Genomic DNA, 12,620 nt, shown 5'->3' with positions numbered 1-12,620 from the left:
TCCCTCCCACGCCGTGACGGCGGCAACGTCGTTTCTGTGGTAACCGGGCTGCGCGTCCTCCTCGGAGCAGGGCTTGGAGCATCGGCGTCTGGAGTTGCAGGTGAGGTGGGGAGTGCTGGCTGCCCGGCAGGGAGGCGGGCAGGTTCCGGGGCGTCCGGGGCGCATTCCCATGTCGCCTCAGAGACTGGGATGACCGTGCGAGGGCGGGTGGCTCTGTGGAGCCGCGGCACCGGGCAAGGGAACAGGAACCAGGCTCCGGTACGGACGCTCGAGGGCGGGGGAAGAGAGGCCGGCCAGAAAACTACCCTTCCAGGCATACCGAGCGCGATCTGCTGCGCTCCTCGGCGGCTCGGCGGCCCGGCGCCGCGGTGCATTCTAGGCTTTGTAGTCCCTGAGGTCTACTCCCACTTGGTTTCTGGACAGTTGTGAGCCAATAATTAACTCTAAGGCTTGTAACTAAAAGCAACTGAAGGTATTTTAAAGCCAGATAATAGAAAAAAGTGAAAATAAGTCATCAGAGTACTAGTAAATAAGCCAGCCTTGTGGTCAGATAAGCAGATATTTAAAGTTTCTGTGACTGTGTCTTAATTTCGTCAATTCTCTTAGCCCCAATGTCCTTAACTATACGGCAAAAATAATATCTATTTCACCAGGTTTAAAGAGAAAATCTATGTAAAGTGCCCAGTAAATGTTAGCTGGTATAATTCTTGACTTGTCTTCAGAAACAGAAAAATTAATTATGTGCACGCAAATAGTTAAGAGAATTTTTAAATAATAGACTTTACTTTTATAGAGCAGTTTTAGGTTCACAGAAAAAATTGAATGAAAGGTACAGAAAATTCCTATTTCTCCTGACCCCCCCAACCCCCCCACTATCAATAGTAGTACATTTGTTACAGTCCTTGGACCCACATTGACACATCACACATCATCATCACCCGGTGTTCATAGTTAACAGAGGGTTCACTCGTGGTGTTGAACAGTGTATGGGATTTGACAAATAATACATTGCCATGTATCCATCATAACAGAATGGTAAAGAATAGCTTCACTGCCCTAAAAATCCTTGCGCTCCACCTATTCATCCTTCCCCCCCCTTTTGCTTCTGCAACCACTGACTTTTTTTGTCTTCAATGAGTCTTTTTCAGAATGTCATATCATTAGAATTATATAGTGTGTAGCCTTTTCAGATTGGCTTCTTTCACTTAGTAATATGCATTTAAGATTCCTCCGTGTCTTTTCATGGCTTGATGGCTCATTGGTAATTTTTGACAGTTACAAGTCACTTATTTATATATTTATGTATGTATTTATGTACCTAGAACTATCACATCTACCTCTGCTTTCAAAAAAATAGTGCTTTCAAAAAAATTTTTATGCTGATTTGTCAAACGGAAGTCATTCATAACTGATATAAAAACATTTGCCATAGTTCTGTACCACCATATTATTATTTAAACATTTTAAAGGTATCTCATTTTTCAAATCTTGGATAAATTGAATGAGATTTTATATAACTGCGATAAAGAGAAGTAAATAAATAAATAAATAGCTATGAAAAAGGTATTTCCCTTGAGTTCCCTTAAATTTGTAACTCAACGCAATTGATTTGACAAAGTTTAATCATCTGTAGCTGCCTCTAAAAGATTCAAACACCTTAGAATGTTTTATTTCTGATTGCCTTCCTTCCACCTCACAAGTTTTTAATTGTCTGGTAATTCAATTCACCTATTGTTTTTAAAGCAAAATTCATCATCATTATTACTATTTTTTTTTCTGGCCATCAGTGCTTATTTAGATACACATGCATGTTTACTAGTCTCTCCCCAGCATTTCATCTGTATTCTGCTCCTTTCTGATTTTAATTTTCTTCTTCCTGATATACATCTTTTACCAGTCCTTTCAACCAGGTTCTTTGAATGGTAATTTCTCTCAGTCTTTGTAGTAATTGTCTTATTTCACTTTCATTTTTAAATGATCATTCAGGTAGGTATAGAATTCTAGGTTAATGATTATTTTTACCTCTGTATTTTTAAAATACTGTTGTGGTGGTCGGGAAACGATAGCCCATAGGCCAAATTCAGCACATTATCTATTTTTTGTGTGGCCCATGAGCTAAGAATTTTTTTAAAACATTTTTAAACAATTGAAAAAAACCCAAAAGAATATTTCAGGATACACTCACTATTATAAAAGTCAAATTTCAGTGTCCATAAAGTAAAATGTTATTGGAATACAGTGATCATGAAATTTGTGCAAGAATATATCTAAACAGCAACATCAGAAAGCCAAATGATATAATACTGTGTTTGAAAGAAAACCATACACACTGTATAATTCCATTTATAGGGTGTTCAAAAAGTGGCCAAGGGCATCTGTGTGATGGAAGTCAGAATGGTGCTTACCTTTGGATGGGGCAGCCTTCCAGGGCACTGGGAACGCTCCACACTGCTCTTTTTATTTTTATTTTTTTAATTTTTAAAATTTTTTAAATATTTATTTATTTATTTATTTTTGGCTGCATTGGGTCTTTGTTGCTGCGTGTGGGCTTTCTCTAGTTGCAGCGAGCAGGGGCTACTCTTTGTTGCAGTGTGGGGGCTTCTCATTGCAGTGGCTTCTCTTGTTGCAGAGCATGGGCTCTAGGCACACGAGCTCAGTAGTGTGGCACGCAGGCTCAGTAGTTGGCTCGTGGGCTCTAGAGCACATGCTCAGTAGTTGTGGTGTGCAGGCTCAGTAGCTGTGGTGCTCTGGCTTAGTTGCTCCACGGAATGTGGGTTCTTCCCGGACCAGGGCTCGAACCCGTGTCCCCTGCATTGGCAGGCAGATTCTTAACCACTCTGCCACCAGGGAAGTCCCCACGCTGCTCTTAGAGTCAGTGCAATGGCGGAAATGAACTTCCCAATGGCTAAGAACATAATAAGATGTTTTTCCTTAGGAAAAAAGAAGAGAGGAAACAGGAAGGGAGGGAGAGATGGAGGTAGGAAGGGAGGAGAGGAAACAGAGAGGGAGGGAGAGACACACACACACACTGAGGCCTCGAGACATCAAGAGAGAGAGAGATTGAGCTCATTTGCTGCCTGCTGTTCTGTCAGCAGCATCCCCACCGTGTCTCTCTGAATATGAGACTCTCCACCGTTGCTGTCATTAGAGATTCTCCTCAGATTGGCTGTGGGAAAGGCTGAGTTCTACAAAGAAAGCAGGTACTTTATCCTGGAGCTTCCCAGAGACTTTCATGGGCATAGCGGCCCCTGCGGAAGGCCTTTGCAAGCAGCGTCTCTTACACTTATTTGACCACAGGACTCTTTTTCCCTTCAAAATACCTCTCAGGACTGCTGCCCCTCAGGGCTCCAGTTTGGGGAACTCTGTATGGACCATGGGCGGCAACTGTATTTCCCCTGTAACTCTTGACCACGTGCCATGGCGGCCGATTAAATATGAAGACCCTGAATCAGTAAATAATTCCTTTCAATGTTCTTCAGTCCTATTGTTTGACTATTTTAAAGCAGCTTTGTGGGAAACAAAGAATACAGTTGCAGACATTTCTAGACAGGCCAATCCTCAGAAACATCATTCTCCTGGAGAGACACGTGTCAACTGGTTTTTGGGGACAGTCGTCACAGCCTACCCCCAGGGGAGATGCGTCCCACCAGCCACACTCGCTCTGACCACATGGAAATTGGAGGAATGTCCTGTTTCGTAAGTACTGAAGCCAGACTGGCTTGTCATCTCAGGCTAACAGTGGGCTGTTTTTCTCTCTTTCGGGGACAGGATCAAAAATGTCAGTACTCACTTCTCCAAGAGGAAAGGTGGAGGTGGTTCATTGCCGAAGAACAGAGTCACAGGATATTTATTGCATCAAAAACCTTATTAGAAAATTTACCCAGAAGCTGTTTGGGAGTCTTAATATCATCTCTCTTCTGTAAGTACATAGCAAAGGGGCTCCACTCCTTTGTCCTTAGGGTGGGGCTTGTGGCGAGGAAAGGGCAGCAGGAAAGTCTGCCCTACTGAGTGGGAGATCTCGGGGAACAACCATTGCTAAGTCCCATAACAACATGTAAATTGAAAAGACTTCTCGTGACTTTTGCATTCAGGCAAACTAGGGTTCAAATCTCAACTGCCCCACCCACTAGTAGAGTCACTTAGCTACCCGTTTTGAGAATTTATTTTCTTTCAGACTCTGTGCTTTGCCAACATCGTCTTGTTTAACTCTGAGGTAGCCACTGTCATGCCCATTTTACAGACGAGAGAGTGGAGGCCCGCCCAAGGTCCAGCAGTTAGTAAGTGACAAAGCCTGGATGTGCTCTTAGCCACTCCTGTTGAAATGTTCTTCTAATCTTCAAAATATGCCTGGGTTTTTTTTTTAAATCTTTTTTCTCCCTGTTTTGTTTTTTTTTTTTAGACACCAGAATATGAATATCCTATAAGCTGTTCCTCATTATTTTTATTGAAAATGGTAAGAGAGAGCACAGTGTTTTGGATTTCATAAAGCTTCAGGTTAAATACAATTGAAATGTTTAAACTAGGCCAGCCTGAGACATTAAAATTTGCAGTTTCTGATCACCACACTGATGAATGTAATGTAAATTTGGCACAGTTTTGTTGGAGAACGATATGTGTATAGAAATGCTTTAAAAATAAGTATAACAATGAAATGATTTCATTTTTTTTTGGCATTATGGTGAATTAAACACCTTAATGATGTCCTCTGGATGGAAACATGTTGATACATAAACACACACACACACACACACACACACACACACACACACACACACACGTACGGACTGTGCAGAGAACGTTGTCAAAATGAAATCAGAAACTTCAGGGCAATAGCAGGAACCCATGCCACTTTCTCCTTGAGGATTTTTGCTGCATTCTAGAAACCTCATAGTTTTGTTTTGACAGATTTGCAAAGAACAGAAGATAAATACTCCATCCACTTAAGGAAGGAAATATTAGATTTCTTTGTATAAAACTGTGCTGTTCTTTGTAAGGATGGAAACAAACCCACTGCATAAAAGTAAGGAAACTAGCCTGTTTCAACCTCAGCATGAATGAAGGGGGATAAAGCCTCCCCCAAGAATTCATAAGCACGTGTTGATTCAAGGTCTGTGTTAATTATCTGCATGGTCCCCAAAAGCTTCAAAACTTCCCAAGTAATGAATGCATTTTCAGACCACCAAAACTAAGTTAGTTTACCCATAGACTGAATAAAGTAGAGGAAGTGGAGAATTTGATTAAAAGTGGTTGCACGTTAGTAGTGTGTCCAGGAGACCCACTGGAATAAGTACAGCTCAGGTCTGAAGGGGTGGAGCTTCAGCTCAGACTTCAAATAATACTCACAGGTAAAATTCCAAGGAACATGAGCTCACAGTCGAAAATCACAAATATACAAGGAGACATTCACCATTAGTGAGAACCAACAACAAAAAACCATACAGCAGAATCAGACTCTCAAAGACTTCAGATATTAAGTCAAAGAATATAAAATAACTATGCTTACTTTGTCTAAAGTGAGAAGATATATTTTAAAAGACCATAAAAATGAAAAATGAGAACTGAAAACAGTCTAATAGACCACCTAGAAAAAAATAGAGTTAATATTAAAAGCTCTGTGGATGAATTAAACATCATAATAGACACAGCTAAAGACAGAAGTAGTGAACTGGAGCATCAATACCAATAAATTACCTAGAATTCAGCAGAAAGAGACAGAGACAAAAAATTTAACAAATAGGTCTAATCAGACTTCTAAAGGGAGATAATAAGAAGTGCAAGAGTCAATATTTGAAGAGATAATGGCTGAGAACTTCCCAGAATTGTTGACAAACACCAATTCTTCTAGAAAACTCAATGGATCCCAAATAGGAAAAATACACAGAGAATTCTACAACTAACCACATCATAATGAAACAGCAAAACACCAAAGCTAAAGAGAAGATCTGAAAAATAACTATAAAGAAAAGACAAATTACCTGCAAACAACTAAAAATTAGACTAATGATGATTTCTCACTAGCAACAATGGTACCCAGAAGATAGTGGAATGTCTTTATTATTGGAGAGAAAATAACATCAAACTAGAATTGTATACCTAGAGAAACAATTTTTCAAAATCTAGGGGAAAATGAATGCATTTTTTAGACAAACAAAAACTAGTTTACCAGTGAACTCTGAATTAAGGAAATTCCTCAGAATATACTCTAGGCAGAAGGAAGAATATCTCAGCTGGAAAACCCAAGATAAAAGAAGGAATGTAAACAAAAATATGTACAAATATGAAAAAAATCTAGCTTGTATAAAATAATAACATTAATAATGACTAATCTAATATAGGTATTAAATATAAATGGTAAGTTATCAGATATGAATAATAAGTTAGTTAAAATACAGGACAAAAATAGCAGATAAATTGGGAGTCATGTGATTAGATTGAAAGTTCTCTTAAGATATTGTTCAGGAGGAGGGTGTGGTAGCTAGTATTCAAAGGTGCTCCCCCTCCCTCCCATGAGCCACATGTCCTGCATTAAGTCCTTTTGTAGTCCCTTCTTGCCCTGAATCAGGGTTGGCCCTGTGTAACCAATAGAAGTCAGCAAAAGTGATGCTTTATGACTTCAAGTCTAGATGATAAGAAGTCTGCAGCTTCCACTGGGCTCTGGAATGCTCCCTCTTGGAACCCAGATGCCATACTGTTAAAGGCTCAAGTCATGTGGCCACACGCAGGTGCTTCACTTGGCATCCTCGGCCGAGCTCCCAGGCAACAACCAGCATCAACTGCTAACAGTATGAGTGAAGCTGTTCTAGACATTGGATATTCAGGTGACTCCGACCACCAGTGCCAATTGACTGCCATCACCTGAGAGACCCCAACCAAAAACTGCTCAATCAAGCCCAGCCAGCCCACAGAACCATGAGGGATAATAATGAATTGTTTTAAGCCACTAAGCTTAGGGGTGGTTTGGTACATGTCAGTTGATAACTGGAGCAGAGGGCAAAGACTTTGTTAGAAATATATGTTAACGTGGCTAGAATAATCATTTAAAGATAGGTGTAGAGATTATAGCTTCTGATCTATAGAGGGAAAATGGAACAAGAAATTTATAACAAACTGAATCTCATAGAAGGCAAGAAAGGAGGAAGAAAAAAGAAACAGAAAACATAGAACATATGAAAATCATGTAATAGGAAGATAGAAAACAGTTCAGTTATATCAGTAATCAAAATAAATGTATTTGAACAAAATTTTTCAGTTTAAAGAGAAAGATGGGCAGATTGGCTGAAAACAAGAAACAACGGTCATATTTTACATATAAGAGACACACCTAATATATAAAGTCACAGAAAGATTTGAAGTCAAAGTATTGGGAAAAAAAGACACCAGCCAAAATCTCACCCCCAAAAAAGGCTAGTGTTGCTATATAAATAGCAGACAAAATATACTTTTGGCAGAAAGGATCATTGCAGATAAAGAGGGTCATTATAGCAATATAATGATAAAAGGTTTTGTGCTTGAGGGAGGTATGACAATTTAAACTTGTATGCTCCTAATGACAGTCATAAAATATATAAAGCAAAAAATCAATAGAACCAAAAGATGAAATAGACATACCCACCATCATAATGGGAGATTTAATATACCTCTCTTAATAAATGAAAGGTCAAGCAAACTGAAAATCAGTTACAACAGAAAAGATTTCAACAAGAATCCAATTAAAGAACTTGATCTAACGGATATATGTAGAACACTGTAGCCAGTGTTAGAACATACATAATCTTGTCAATTAGACATGGAAACGTGTATAAAAACTAACTTCCTCTTAGGCCATGAAGCAACCCCAGCAGTGGTTAGTACCACATAGCACGTTCTTTGACAACAATGCAATGGAGTTAGAGATCAATAACAAAAAGATAATTAAGGAATGCCCATATATTTGAAAAGTTTTAAATGCAATAATAAATAATCATGGGTCAAAAAAGGAAAAGAAAAATTAGACTACATGAGTTGAATGAAAATAAAAATATATGTTAGATATATAATTATACGTATGTAAATGTAAATACACACAATACGTGAAATCAAGTTAACTCTGGTGTTGCAGCTAAAGCAGGTGTGGGCGTTGATGACATTGGAGGCTCCCATGCCTCCCCTATTCTCTGGGCCTCTGTGTTCCTCCCCGCACTGTAGCCCCTGCCTCTGAAATCAGCATGGAGCTGTGACTCATCCAATAGAATGTGTTGGACATGTGCTGTGCCGGTCCCTGGTCCCTGAGCGCCCTACCCCTGCTGGGCCTTGGAGTGGCTGTAAGGGTGCCTGGAATCCATGTGTCTGATGTGTTTATGCATTTTCTGAATTGGCAGATACAAAAAGCGTAACTTACATCATGTGGGAGGGGAGGGGTGAAAGTTTTTTTAATGTGAAAATGGGGCCCTTGTAACATAACGTTGAGACCTGCCTTAGAAGCCAGCCTATTTTCAGAAGTAAAAGTAAATTTACATTTTCATTAGTGTCCTGGCGCTCCCCAAACAGCTCCCTTGCTACCCAGACCTTGGTAGCCTTTCGTTTTCACATTAGGTAGCTAACTCCCATCCCCTCGCCCGGCCAGCCTCAAGCTTCCAGACCCATCTTATGGGCATTTCTAAAACTGGCGGTTTCTTTTCTCGTTTATTCAGTTTCCTTTTATTGACTGCTGGCTCAGTCACAGAGATACAGGAATGAGTAAAAGTGGTCTCACCTAAAAACCCTGCTCAATTTTAGGGGAGGACATGAACAGATTGGGCAGAGCGGGTGAATGGGGAAAGGGCCAAGAGAGTGGGCCACTTGGCGTGCAGATGGCACAGTGCAGTCAGGCGGGGCGGAAACTCCGCGGTTCAGATCATGGGGAGGGGGACGTAAAGGGACTCTCAGCCCTGTTTCACTTGCGCTGCTTAATTAGGCAGAAGATGAGGACACTGTTTCACCAAGATTTCCACCAGGTACGGTTAAGTAAACCGAGTGTTGGCTGAACTTGGAAAACTCCTTAAACCAATTGAACAAATGAAGCACTGCTCTAATGAAAAGAACTCTGATTACTATTGCTGGATAATCGCTTCGAGCTTTAATATATTTTCTGTGAAATACATACCTGTGCTTGTGTGTGTGTCTATATATTTTTAAGGGCTCCTTTGGTTTGGATTTGGCTTATTACAAAGAATAATTTTAAACCAGCTTTAAAGAAACACACCTTCTACCTCTACCTTTTTCCTCCTCTCCCTCTTTTGCTCCCAGGATGATTTTTATCTGTCCTGTAGAGGACCTACTGGCTGAGAGGTAATAAGAAGTGAAATTGTACATACAAAAGGATATGCTGCCAAAGTTACTTTTTTGCAGTCAGGCTCTCTGGAAATTGCCGTGCATTTTCCCACTGAAACAAAGTTATTGGTGACTGGCTGCCCACAAAAGCCTATTTAATCTATAATGTCTGTGCCATATAGTACCCTGCTAATTGTACTACAGAACACAACCGCCACCCTAGGTTCCCATGGATAAATGCATTTCAAGTTCAAATTGGGATTCCAGGAACACATTTCCCTTGCTTCCCTGAGGGGATGGCAGCTGCCTGCGCCCAGCTCTTGCCCACTTCCTCCTCCACCACCTCTATCACTATCCTTGCTCCTGTGCCCTGGGCCTTTTCTCATCTGGGTTAGAGTGAGGACTGTCAGCGTGAAGCCGTAGGTCGTGGCTCTGGGAGCCCGGAGCAGGGGAGCCCAGAGGACCAGGAGCTGGAGGGAGCCCTGCGGGAGTGGAATGAGGGGTAGGGGCTTCAGTGAATCAGACGGGAGGAGCTGGGGGGCTACTTCCTCCCGCTAATGAGCGCCCTGTGTGGATCCCCTGTTCTCGGTACCAGAGGGCAGCCAGCTGCAGTGCCTGGGCCAGGGGCAGCCCTGGTGGAGTCCCCAGTGGCTGAGGACTATGACCTCCTGTGAGAGGGGACGGCGGCTGGAGGTGCTGAGATTGGTGTCCTGTACAGTGTTTCCCAAAGGTGCCCACAGCTCCGGTGGTACCCAAGTGATTTGACTCAAACCATGCAGAGCCATTTTTGTTTTAAGTGTCATCTCTTCATTTTTATAGTTACCTTCTGTTTCTAGGAAGGTATAATGGTTTTCCATTTATGATAGCGATGTAAAATTTTTTGATTGAAATAGACTTATTTCAGCCAAAAGTGAACTGGCTTAAAGAAAATAATTAAGTACTGGAAGTGCATGTGTGTGAGGGACACATAACGTGGGCCAGTTGGCCATCCTAAATGTACGTGTTTAGGGCAACACAGTGGAGCTGGCAACATGGAGAGGATGGGGAAGACTACAGTTAACAGTCTCCCCAGCCTGTCTCCAAGGGAGGGGTATTGGACACGTTATATCATAGATGTGACACCTTTCTAATGAAGTGTAATTTTCTGTAAAGATGTGGTTGGTAGCACCAGGTGTCCTGAAAGATGCACTTTCAGAGTTGCTGCCACATGGTTCCCACCTCTTCCAAAGGCTATCATACCTCGTGCAGTGGTTGCCGGGCTCCAGTAGCCAAAGGTGGGAGAAAACGACACCTCTTCATCTCACTTTTGGTACCTTCCTCATGTGTGCAATTGGAATCGTTTCCACAGGGAGAAGGCAAACCTTGCCATCACCCTCCACAATGACCAGGAGGAGATCATGGCCCAGGCCACCTTCCTGGACTATCCCAACTGGAACGTCGCCCCGCAGGACGACTGGGTGTCCGTGTTCCGGGAGCTGGACAGTGAAATCCCATGCACAGTGAGTAACCGTGCACGTTGCTGATGGGAACAGCTTGAATTTGGAAGGGAAGTCCTGTGTTTGCGTATAGGTCTTCTCAGTTTTTAGACTGAGCAGTTCAAAAGTCACAACAGAAAGCGTGTGACATCATGACAGACAGAAATGAACTTATCTGGTGGAGAGGAAAGGGGAGTCTGAGAGCAGGAAGCCTCAGAGGGGGACCGGGGGTGGGGCACCGGCAAGGAATTAGCACAGCATCAGGACTGCGCTTCCCAGGCCTCCACGCTGTGCTCCCAAGTCTTTGACCTGCTGGGAGGGACCTGCCATTTACACATCTGCCCCTGAAATAATGGCAACAGAGCCTCAGATTCAAGTCACGCTCTGTAATTTTCAAAGTGCCCTCATGGGCTCTGGCTTATTTGATGTCTCCCAGCTGCGGACACGGGACACCCTGTCGACCCACAGAAGCCAGGTCATCGGGTCTCAGGGAGTTGGGCTTTGGTAGCCTGAGCTGTCCCTCGGCTGCCAGAGCCAGGCCAGCATCCGGCCCCAGTTGCCGCGGAGAGCCAGAGGCTGCATCTGCGGGCAGCACGCTTGCCCTGTCAGTGGAGTTCAAGAGCGCGCCTCGGAGCCCTGGGGAATGGCAATTGTGTGAACGAGTGGACTTGCGCGCGCGCACACACGCAAACACGCACCGTCCAGCACTTAGTTACCCAGCATCTGTTCAGCTAGAGGCTGCCTCCCCCTGGTCCCCTGCGCTCACAGTCACCACTGTCAGAAAAATTATCTCAAGCTTGGAAATAGGCCAAAAAGATTCTTTCCATTGTGCTTGTACTTTTGATTGATTTTCTATTGACTGAGCTATTTTACAGTTCCGTAGGAACAGTGATTAACTGGTAGATTTTTGTCCATTTGAGATGTAAATAACTTCAGTGTGGTGGAAGAGATAACCTCAAAGGTTACAGTTTGTGGCCCAGTGGGACCTGAACTCTTTTGTATCTAGCTGGGCAATCTTCTAACATTTCCTCATTAAAACTGCCTGAAGCCAGCTTCTCAAGTGCAATGAATTGTTTTTTATCCTCTCACTGGCCGCCTCATGAATTGATGGGTTGAATCAATCTCTGATACGTGCATTTTATATTTGCATTAGGGTCATGATTTTACCTTTTTGAAAATTATAAATTAACACCATTCTTCCTAAATTCTTTCCCCTTTTGTTCCTTTTCTTGTTCTTTTAAAATTGTTTCTTTTTAAACTACTTCCTTCGGTAGTGTAGAGCTGGGCCCTCCTGTAGAGTACATCAGCCATATGTAGCTATTCGGGCACTTGAAATGTGGCTAGTTTGAACTGAGATGAGCTCTGAGTATAAAATACGCACTGGACATCAAACACTCAGTAGGAAAAAAAGAGTATAAAATACCTTGTTGAGAATTTTTATATTTACTACTTCTTAAAAGGATAATAGTGTGAATATATTAGGTTAAATAAAATATACTAACATTAATTTCACCTGTTTATCTTTACTTCTTTTTAAAAATATATCTACTAGAAACTTGAAAATTACATATGTTCCCAGCATTTGTGGCTTGAGTTATTTTCCTATTGGACAGCATGGGTATAGAGGCTTATGGCTTAATGGATTACCTACCCCGGGGGTATCTGCAACTAAAATAATGATTTCTATCTTAAAGCTAAGGAATAAATATTGAACTGTAATATTTTTGATGGAAGAGAGAATTTGGGGGATAAATCAGCCAAGTAATAAACCATGCACTAGCAAGGCGAGTCCTGATCAGAATGTAAAGCAGATGCCATGGGGTTAAGTGAGCCCATGCATGGGACGTGCTCACATTG

The 12,620-nt window shown here is 42.1% G+C and overlaps 1 protein-coding gene across 3 annotated transcripts in view; it reads left to right on the top strand.

Annotated features, from left to right (window-relative positions):
- The first annotated feature begins 7 nt into the window (after positions 1-7).
- Positions 8-12,620, top strand: part of CFAP61 (cilia and flagella associated protein 61) — a 257,330-nt gene continuing 244,717 nt past the window's right edge. For 2 of the 3 annotated variants that reach the window (XM_082431640.1, XM_082431641.1), the window contains exons 1-3: positions 24-100; positions 3,769-3,919; positions 10,637-10,787. In XM_082431640.1, coding sequence (XP_082287766.1) covers positions 3,777-3,919; positions 10,637-10,787 — 294 coding nt within the window. In that variant the 5' untranslated portion in view covers positions 24-100; positions 3,769-3,776. Of the gene's footprint in view, positions 101-3,768; positions 3,920-10,636; positions 10,788-12,620 lie in introns of all 3 variants that reach the window. The other variant, XM_082431642.1, reaches the window with a different exon arrangement.

This window comes from Balaenoptera physalus (genome assembly GCF_965194825.1).
Source record: "Balaenoptera physalus genome assembly, chromosome: 16".
NCBI lineage: Eukaryota > Metazoa > Chordata > Mammalia > Artiodactyla > Balaenopteridae > Balaenoptera > Balaenoptera physalus.
The sequence above is the reverse complement of the archived record's forward strand: the minus strand, read 5'-3'. Positions and strand labels throughout refer to the sequence as shown.